The 10,465-nt window shown below is 38.2% G+C and overlaps 1 protein-coding gene across 1 annotated transcript; it reads right to left on the reverse strand.

Moving 5' to 3' along the window:
* Nucleotides 1–1,558: 1,558 nt before the first annotated feature.
* TMEM225 (transmembrane protein 225) lies at nt 1,559–3,800 on the reverse strand. The gene is made up of 4 exons (XM_025998799.1): nt 3,623–3,800; nt 2,868–3,014; nt 2,483–2,617; nt 1,559–1,785 (listed from the first exon to the last, which is right to left on the reverse strand). The coding sequence occupies exons 1-4, from the start codon at nt 3,798–3,800 to the stop codon at nt 1,559–1,561; spliced, it is 687 nt and encodes a 228-aa protein (XP_025854584.1).
* Nucleotides 3,801–10,465: the final 6,665 nt, after the last annotated feature.

Here is a 10,465-nt window from a genome sequence, read left to right on the forward strand (position 1 = left end):
CAATGGAACATGCTATAGAGATCAGAAACAGACTCCCATCTGTGTATATCTGATGTATGAATATACTGATGTTACAAATCAGTAAGACAAGAAATTAAGCCATAAAAATGTTCCAAATAAATAGTTATCCATGTGGAAAGTAGATAAAACTGGATCTATGTATCATTCACAAATATTATTCCCAGCAAGAGTAAAGAGTAAAGAAGGATTTCTTAAATAAGATGCCATAAAGCACCCACTAAAAGGGAAAAGTTGATATATTATATTTCATTTGAATGCCTCTGTAAAACAAAAAAGACATCGTAAGCAAAATTAAAAGCCAAGGCACAATAAGTTAATATTAGTTTCCAATATATAAGAACTACAAATCAGTAAGAAATAGGCAATTCATTTAAAAAATGATCAAACAGTAATTCACTGAAGAGGAAATACAAAAGCTCAATAATGAAATGAGAAGGTGAGAAAACTCCATGATAGTTCAAATAGAGACCAAAAAAAAAGACTAATTACATAAGTGTTGGGAAAACTTAAAGAGACTAGAACTCTCATCTCATACACTGGTGGCTGAAGTATAAATTTTAACAGCCATGTTTGACATCATCCTGTCAACATTTAGGTAAGTTGAAAATGAAGACACTTATTGATTCAGCTATTCTGGTCCTAGATAAATACCCTAGAGAAACTCCAGCTCATGGACAGGTGTGTATAAGAAGGCTCATAGCAGCACTATTGTAACAGAATAATAATTAAAAAAAACCTAGATTTTCATCAACTGGAGAATGAGTATTTTACATTGTATCTCTACAATAGAAAGCTTAATGGTAGTTTTAATGAAGTAAAACAAAACTTAATGAATCACAAAACCTCTACATACAGTTGAGTGAAGAAAAAGCAAGTTGCAAAAAATGATCTGTACGGTCTGACTTTTAATAATCTCTGAACGCTTGGAAAGCTAATCTATATAATTTTTAAAGATGTATACAGTGGTAAAAATAACAGTATAAAATGATCAACAGTGCATCATTAAAATTATTTTGTGAATAAGAGCACGGGAGGGAAATGGGATTAGGGAACTTTTTCAGCTGAATATCACTTTTATCTATAAATTTAACTTGAAAACATCTAAAGCAAATAGGGCATAATGTTAAAATTTTGTAAAGTTGAGTGATGTATGTGCAGGTGTTTGTCATCATTTTTTGTACTCTTTCTGAATGTTTGAAATGTTTCACAGTAAAATAAAGTACAAAAGATATTTTACATTATTTAGATCTTTGTGATGTATAGAGTTAATAATACGGCAAGTATTAGTTATAGGATAATATTTATTATTATATGAATAACAAATGTTATTAAATCGTGTGAACAATTAGAAGAAACTGTTTTTTTTTTTTAAAAAAAAAAAAAAGCCACCTTCTGGATTTTCTTATAGACCCTGACCCAGGCATAGTCATTAAATAATGCCAAACAAAGACAATACAGTTGTAGAGAGGCACACAGCACATATCACGCAAAGCTGTTTCCATTAAGATAAGCATATACTGAAAGATCAATTGTCAAATCATAGAGCCCAGGTTACACGACGAGTTTGGAGTTGTGGTCTGTTTGGAGAACCTTCCCTTGTATGAACAATACTACGAGGCGCTGCTGCATTTTCTGGTAAGGAAACAATTTTTACAGAACTCTCAGATTCCTCTATGTCCTCACTTTCTCTTTCAGGTGTATGGATGAGGGTCGCACAGGCACAAGCACTGGGGGACTTTTTACACTCTAGGAGAGAGAGAATTCCTGGGGGAAAAGAGAAGCCAGTGAGAGTGATGAAGAAACAATGGAAAGTTACAGAAACATTTCCCTCTGTGTCAGCGGAAAGACTCCAACCCAAAGCTCAGTGGGTCCCTTTGAACTGCCCCAAGATGGGAAGTGTATGTAGAAGAGCTTAAATGCTGTACATGTCAACAGCACCGAGGACTCATGTTGAAAGGAGACATGCTTCTGAATTTGTATGTGCTTTCCAAATGACATTTTAAAGACTTTTGAAGAAAAGAAAGGTCTCCAGTGTTGGCACATGGCCATTTAACATCAAAAATTGCTTGTCTCTGACCTCAAAGTGCCTTGGCACCACACTGGATACCCAAGGTACCCTGTCCCTCTCCACATCAGTAAACATTCCATATCAGCCACTCTCCTTCATCCTGACTTTGATGATTATCTCTGCCCTGAAGGGAGAAAGGTGTGAAAGACAGTAGAAACAGCAGAAATTAGAGCTGCCCTAGGAGCAAACTTATTGAACATTCCACACAGCTCTAATCTCCACCTCTACCCTTGGAGGAACTGTCCCCAAAGAGTGAGTCCACTTGAACTTTAGCCCTTTAAAACACAAGGTTGGCACCTTTTCTCCATGCCCCTTGCCCATCCTTTTTGACTCTCCTTTCTATCATGTATGGACTGGTTCTTATTACCCACTGGAGGCCCTGAATATACTCACCAGAGGCCATAAAGAAGGAAACACTTAAGTAGGCAGTGAAAACGATCCAAGTGATCTTGTAAGTAGAGTAGTACACGGATTGACCTTGCTTTAGCTTTAGCTGATACAGTATGAGTGCACAGAGCAAAAGGCTACCTTTCATAAAAGGAGAAAAAAAAGTCCCTTCTGAGAAACTTTGGCTCTTCTATTCAAGTCTCAACCCCAAATATGCCTGACTTCCAAGCTTCCACCCTGTACACCTGCACCTTGTTCAAAAACCAATCCCATTCAGGGGTAGATCCAATTCAGAAGCTGCATATCTGAGCCAAAGAGCTAGGAAGACTACAGCCTGGACCCATAAACCAAGTCTGTCCCCAAGCCTGTGTTAGGGGAACCAGGAAGTTACCTGTGAAGAAACTGAGGAAGACAGTGATGAAGAGGACATATTTAGTTTGAGGAATGAAATAGGTAAATTCCAAACCCAGGAACAAGTTATGGACAAAGGAAAGGCTGAGACACAAAATCATCATGATCCTGACCACTTCCAGGCCATCTGTTGGAAAGCAGAAGCTGTGTTGAGAGAAGGACAGACATTTCTTCTAGGCTCATTTCCACCTGAGGACCACAAATTTCTAGGTAAAAATTGGAATGGGGTAAAAAGATTTGATTAAATAAAAAAGAGGGACAAGGGGAAAGAATTAAAAGGCAGGGATCCTTAAACTGAATGAGAGAACCAGAGGAAACTGCTCTCTATCTTGCTGTCTCTATAAGCTTCTTTTCCTTCTATTCTTTTGTCAGAACAGATTTCTTGTTAAATACAATTCATCCTGTCCTCCTCTAGTGGCAATACAAGATAGTTTCCTTGTCGCCAGTTACCTTTATTTTATGCCTTTATGTCCTAGATGTGCTGACCCACCCTGCTGCTACTGCCAACACTTCTCAAATGTCCAGCAATTAAGTCTGTGAACTTCTAAACTTTTCCCAAAAATATGCGAAATGGTGAGATTTTGGAGTTGGTCTTAACTGTTGATTATGGAACTGGGCACAGTACACCCTGAGGAATTTGCCCCAGAGAACAATGAGTAAGCTGATGAGACAAATGGAAGTCAAGGAAAGATGAACCCTCCCATTCCACCCATCTCTTTCTAGGATGGTTCTGACCTTCTGGCCAAAGAGTAGTGCAACATATCCAAGGACTGTGGCTTATTGTATTTTTCTTTGTTTCCAATGTCAGTTCAACCCATTCTTCTCTGAGGATTCCTAGCGCTAAGAAGATTAAGGCCCACGAGGAGAAGAACATGTTGGTGGCCTGGATACCTCTGGGTGATACTTTTGCCATTGCGAGTGGGGATTTCAAGCTGAGACCACCACCAATATCTCACATCTCTCTTCTCTTATTTGATTACTTCTTCACAAGGAAAGAACAAAGTCTAAACTCTTAGTAATTGCTGAGGCACTGGAAGTGGTGGAGCTGATGTAGCCTATAAAACAGAGAAGATAAATCCCACTCCCCACTACTCCTGTATCTGGGCCAGGCTGCTGTCAGGGTAGCCAACTGCCATGGAATCATCTATTGGCTTGACCCTTGACCCTGGTGACTAGTACAGTGGAAAGACCAAGGGGACTACAGGTCCTGAGTGAGTTGTCCTTTATAGGGCAAGATATAATATCACATATTAGACAGAGCTGCCAGATATGGTGATAACTAGAGGCCTTGAAAGAAGTTAAACATGCCTGACTGAAGAAGCCCAATTTTAGAGCCAGGGATCAGTGAAGAGCAGAAGGAATTCAAGATCATTGAAGGAGTAATCAGCCAGCTAGCATCACAAAAGGGAATGACCACTCAAAACTTAGGATGTTTTGGAGAAACTGGTGTCCTCATTTGGAGAGCCTAAAGAAGTCTAGTTAGGTGGGCCTCTGGGAAATAGACCAGTGCCTCAAAACCACAAGAAGTGGCTTGGAACACTGAAGCATTTCAGTCTAATATCATTTATAAGGCACAGACTATTAATTCTTGACTATTTAATCTGTAACGTGGCAGAGAAAACATTTACTGATTTCTTGTGTAGAAAACCATGGTATGCAATAAGCTCAGAGTCAAAAGACTTATATTAAAATCCTCCCTAAAAAAGCTTTTTACTGAACTAAGATAAAAGTTATACCTAATGGCCTCTCTTTGCCTATTTGACCTTATTGCAGTCTACAAACTGACTTTCTTTCATTGCCTCAAACATGCTATGCCGTCTTTCTTCTAGACCTCTGTACATATCTTGGTATATTTTTAAATTTATTTAAATTTTTTAAAAACAATGCTCAATATACTTAATTTTACAAGGGACACTTTGTAGTTAAGAAAATGGACTCAAGGGTCACCTGAGTGGCTTAGTTGGATGAGCAGCAAACTCTTGATTTCAGCTCACATCATGATCTCAGGGTTGTGAGATCGAGCTTCTCATCAGTCTCCATGCTCAGAGGTGAGTCTACTTGAAATTCTCTCTCTCCCTTTCCCTCTGCCCCTCCACTCACATTCTCTCTCTCAAAAAAAAGAAAGAGAAAAAGAAAAAGAAAAAGAAAAAGAAAATGGACTCACGATCCTAGCTCTAAATCCTAGCTCTACCACCAAACAGCTTTGTGATCCTACAGATAATAATTTGTCCTACTACATAAGAAGTTTGTAGATTATAGGAGTTTAGAGATGTAAAGCACTTAAGAAGAGTTCTTGGCATGACAAATGATATGTAAGCAATTACCATAGCATTAATTTAGTCTCCCTGGGACAGCAACTCTTAAGGCAGTGAATTGTGTGTAGACAATTTATTGGGGAGTATACCTAGCAGTCACACCTGCCAGTGTTTGTGGGAAGTAGATTTGAGCAGAATTTGAACTGAGATGTAGTTGCAACAAAAGAAACATTAGCCAACCGCCACAGGAGCTCTGGATCTGGAGCAGATTTCTGGAGTCATCTCGAATGGAGCAAGAAAGCTCAGTTTGCCATGCAATGCAGGCTGTCCCTGGACTGGTATCTCCGTTCTGTGTCCAGGACAATTCCTTTCTCTCAGAAACTGCAAGCCTCAGTTCCATCACTTATGGTGAGCATGGGAATAAGCTCCTATCCCTGCCCCACTCCTATATCAGGGCCAGCTTGCTTTTAGGGCTGCCAACTGCCATGGAATCAACTATGGGTTGACCTTTGACCCTTGGGGACCAGTGTAGCAGAAAGACCAAGAGAGTTACTGGCATCCATGATAATTTATATTATTGTATTCTTACATATTGATGCTTTTATATCAATGCAATAGATCCTTATGAGTCAGATTCTGGGCTGAAAGGTTTATGTCTCTTTTAAACTTTGATAGGTAACGACACAAAGATATAAAGATGTAGCCAGATTACAGAAACTTGTGAGATGTGATGGATTTGTGAGATACAAATCAAAGAAGAAATCATGTGCCCAGCTAGGGACAACAGTAGTCAATGATGCCATTAAGTAAGGTGTAAAATGTGGGTGGAAGCACAAGTCTGGTGAGGAAGAAGCTAGTAAGTAAAAACTGGTTTGGGTTCAGTTTAAGGAATCTATAGCACATAAAATAGATAGAATTTAGTTCTGGAACTTGAAGACAGATTAGGGGTTACCAGCCTGGGGATGACCATTGAAACATGGGTGTGCATATCCCTATACAGGGATGTGACAAAAGAAGGGTTAACTGTTGGCTATGTTTCTCACATTTTCATATCACTTTTCCTCTATCAGACCTCTTCTCAGGATTGCCTACGCAGAAAGGAGCTTCTTCCCTTCCAATGGGGAGCTCTAACCACTGTCATTCATGTTCCTCCAAGAGGACTGACTACTGACGAAGAAACTCCAGAATCACAAGGCAATATGCTTTACCATTGCTATAATAAGTTACAATAAGCTGCAAAAAAAATGTTATTAAAGGCAAGTATTACCAAACTTGAAGCACACATATAAAAGTGTATCCATTGAATGACCCCAGGTCCATTGAACCCTATGTAACCTACTCTAGACCTCAAACCAGGCTTCTCAGAATTGGTGAGGAGATGACTGAAGGCAAAGATTTGCAAAATTGAATTTATAATCCCCACTTCGTGTGACAATCAGAGATCTGGATTCAGAATTTTGCCTCATTTGTGGTGGTCTTTCCTTTTTGACCTGTCTATACCTCTTTCAGTTTCTGCTCAGAGGGATCTAAGTACTCAAACTTGAGTGATATGGCTTTTTTTCACCACCCTTGTAATTTCACTTTTTGTTAGACTGCTATTTTGTTATTTCCTTCTGACAAGAAACCACAGCAGAATTCTGTTCCTGCATTTGTGGGCTATTATACTAAGGAAGTTCCCTTCATGACCTCCAGAAGCATTTATACTCTCATTCCACTAGAGAGCCTTAGTTATATTCATATCAAAGAGAAAGCCTATTGCTGGATAAAAGAAGACATTTGAAAATACACATCCCTGACATGGGACTAATATCCAGCATACATAAGGAACTGCTATAAATAAATATGAGAAAGAAAAGTTTTCCAGTAGGAAAATGTGTTAAACATATGAAACAGACACGTCACAAAGAGAATATCCAAACGGTCACTAAATATATATATAAATGGTCAAACTTATTTGTCATCAAGAAATTGAAGAAAGTACAGAAATGTTGAGCAATGTAGTGTGTGAAACATTCTCAAAGTGAAGAATTATAGAACAAAGGTGATTTGTTATTACCTGTATTACTTAAGCAGTTTCTGAATGCTCAAGCAGTTTTAGGGCCTTTGAGAATATAATAGCCTCTAAGATACATCTATGAATAGTAATGAAAAATGTAAAACATTTCCATGCACATATTCCCTTTGTTCTCTTCGGAGAAAACTTTAGAAATTCTACCAGGGGGATGCCTGGGGGGCTCAGTGGTTGTGCATCTGCCTTTGGCTCAGGGCATGACCCCGGGGTCCTGGGATCGAGTCCCACATCAGGCTCCCTGCATGGAGCCTGCTTCTCCCTCTGCCTGTGTCTTTGCCTCTCTCTGTCTGTCTCTCATGAATAAATAAATAAAATATTTTTTTAAAAGAAATTCTACCAAGTTTCCTGTTATATCACTATGGAATTAGTTCTTTGCAATATGTCAATTATGCAGAAGAATGAAAGAGGAACCTCTTGAATAGTCTGTGTGAATCAATGCAAAGGATGCTATAAAGCAGGAAAAAAAGACCTGCACTCTACTTCCCATTCTGCCCCTAATGGGCCTGCTATTTATTTTTTTATTTATTTATTTATTTATTTATTTATTTGACCATTTTTTTTCTTTAATCTTTTATATTATTTGTTTTTTTTAAGATTTTATTTATTTATTCATGAGAGACACAGAAAAAGAGGCAGAGACACAGGCAGAAGGAGAAGCAGGCTCCCCGCAGGGAGCCCAAAGTGACACTCAATCCTAGGACCCTGGGACTGGGACCTGAGCCAAAGGCAGACACTCAACCCCTGAGCCACCCAGGCGTCCCTATTTTATGTTATTTAAATTCAATTAACTAAATATATAATGTATTATTGGTTTCAGAGGTAGAGGTCAGTGATTCATCAGTCTTATATAACACCCAGTGGCCATTCCATCATGTGCCCTCTTTAATGTCTATCACCCAGTTACCCCATCCCCCCACCTCTGTCTCCTCCAGCGACCCTCAGTAACTGGCCATTTTTTTTAGTGGGCAATTAACTTTCTTCTTTTGAACTTTAAGTTTAAATGAGATGATTTTATTTGTTCTTGCTCCATGTCTCAAGCAGTAACCTTCATGTTTGGGATAGTAAATCTCTGTGTGGGATATGAAAACTGTAGAGAAAGGGAATGAGAAGATCTGTGTCTTCATTCAGTAATTAGGATTTGCATGGCTGAAATCTGACCAAAGAGTAGGTAAGTACCTTCTTTCTCACTAGACTGGACAATATCTTTGTGGTGTTGGTATTGGAAGGGAATCTTATCATTCATTCAATCATTCACATTCGGGTCTCATTTTTTTAATAGAAATAAGCCTTTGAATACATATTACACATAACAATTAATGTCTCCTTTCTGTACTTCTGCTCCACCCTGTGAATACTTTTGGAATTATTTGTCACATAATGTTAAAATATTTTGTATATATGTGTATTTTTCCTAGACCATAAGTTCCTATAAGGCATATTTTTTTTTTGTCACTAATAGTATCCTCAGTGTTTGGAATAGTACCTGTCACACAGTATTTAAGATTTGTCAGGGAGATGAATTTCCACTGAAATTCATGATGTCCTGACATTAATTAGACATACCCTAGCTTCCACCTTTCTCCACTCTGAAGTGTCCTGGGAGGGGACATGTGAGTAAGGGCAGCAGTACCTCCAAGATCTGACCTATGGCGTTAGAAACGTATTGGAAAAGGAGGACTTAGCTGTTTATGATCTTTGTCTCTACCCCCAGATACATGATTTCTATTTATATAATCACCAGTGCATTTTTACATTTTACCTATTAGATGTTTTCTCCCCTCAGTTGTTAATACAGATTCTTTCTTTAGTTCATCCACTGTCTTCTCTCCTCCATCTCAATCCCTCCACTGTGATTTTTTTGCCATCATTTGGTTCTTTTGAGGGATGAGAAACTGGTCTTTCTTTGGCAGACTGTTGCTGCAGATGAAATGTATCAGAGGACCCAATGGGGATAGAATCCTCTCTAACCACGGATGTGTATGACAATCAAGTGAGATTCCCTTCTACTTCTATAACTGCAAGTGCAAGTTAAAAACATAGATCTTGGAAAAGCAAAACTTTTTAGTCTCTGATAACTTAGAAACTTTAGAAAAGAAGTTTGTTTTAAAAAAAAAGGCAAAGAGGGGCAACTAAGTGGCTCAGTCAGGTGAGAGGCCAACTCTCGATTTCTGCTCAGGTCACAACCTTAGGGTCCTTGAGATCCAGCCCGGTGTGAAGCTCTGCTCTCAATGGGCAATCTGCTTCAGGATCCTGTCTCTCTCTCTCTCCCTCGGCCCCTCCCTCCTCTTTCAAATAAATAAATATTTTTTTAAAGACAAAGACATCTAAATTATGAGAAACAAAGTATTTTGAATTATTACTAAAAAGAAAGGAAAAATTGAAATCAAAAAAGAAAAGAGAGCAACATGTGAAAGAATATGTACGGAAAAAATCCATAAATGTTATTATCTTACCACAGCAACTAATTTCCTTATGCTTGTTACCTTCTGGTTTCTGGTTAAATGACGCATGTTCAACATGGTTCTAAATGGTTGCAAACAAAATGTACCATATGCAGCTAATAGCATGAGCACTTAGAAACTCTGTAAAATGATAATTTAAATGAGTGCACAGTAGTCCATTGTGTTGATATACAAAAGTATGTGATATCATTCTCCTGTCATAGTTTGTTTTCATGGATTATACTGGCACCCATCTTGAAAAATGGGTGGAATCAGAGGAGTTAGGGATCATGCACCTGATTGCCTTTGGCACAGTGGTGCCTTTCTTGCCCTCCTTATTTCTCCCAAAATACTCAATAGATATATTAGTATAATCTCTTTATATTTTATAAAACATTTTTGTGTATACTTATTCGACCTTCAAAAAGAGTTAAAATTCAGATAGAACATATTAGAATTATGTCTATCTTATCAATAAGAACTCTTACTTAGATAACTTGCACAAAGGCCACATAGCAGCTAGTCAATAACAGGAATGGATCTTAAAATATCTTCAAAATGAGCCCACATGAGTTTTCTCTTTCTCTGAATATCCACTCCATGCACATATTAGCCATCAAATTAGAAGCGTCCACATAAGAAACATATGGCACAAATCATGAATCATGTCACTCATAAGACAGATAATAATGTAAGGTCCAGTTATAATTTTAAAAATTGGAATCCTTTTGGGACTGTGTACCTGTGCACAAATGTTCTCTCACATGAAGGTATCCTGGAAAGTAAAAAGTATAATATTGTAGCATTCATG

Source organism: Vulpes vulpes, chromosome 12 (assembly GCF_048418805.1).
Source record: "Vulpes vulpes isolate BD-2025 chromosome 12, VulVul3, whole genome shotgun sequence".
NCBI classification, from domain to species: domain Eukaryota; kingdom Metazoa; phylum Chordata; class Mammalia; order Carnivora; family Canidae; genus Vulpes; species Vulpes vulpes.

Coding starts and splice junctions, on each gene's coding strand:
- TMEM225 (XM_025998799.1), bottom strand. CDS start 3,800: ATGGCAAAAGTATCACCCAGAGGTATCCAGGCCACCAACATGTTCTTC. Junction 3,015..3,622: donor CACTACTCTTTGGCCAGAAG/GTCAGAACCATC, acceptor GCTTTCCAACAG/ATGGCCTGGAAGTGGTCAGG. Junction 1,786..2,482: donor TTCCTTCTTTATGGCCTCTG/GTGAGTATATTC, acceptor CTTTTCCCCCAG/GAATTCTCTCTCTCCTAGAG.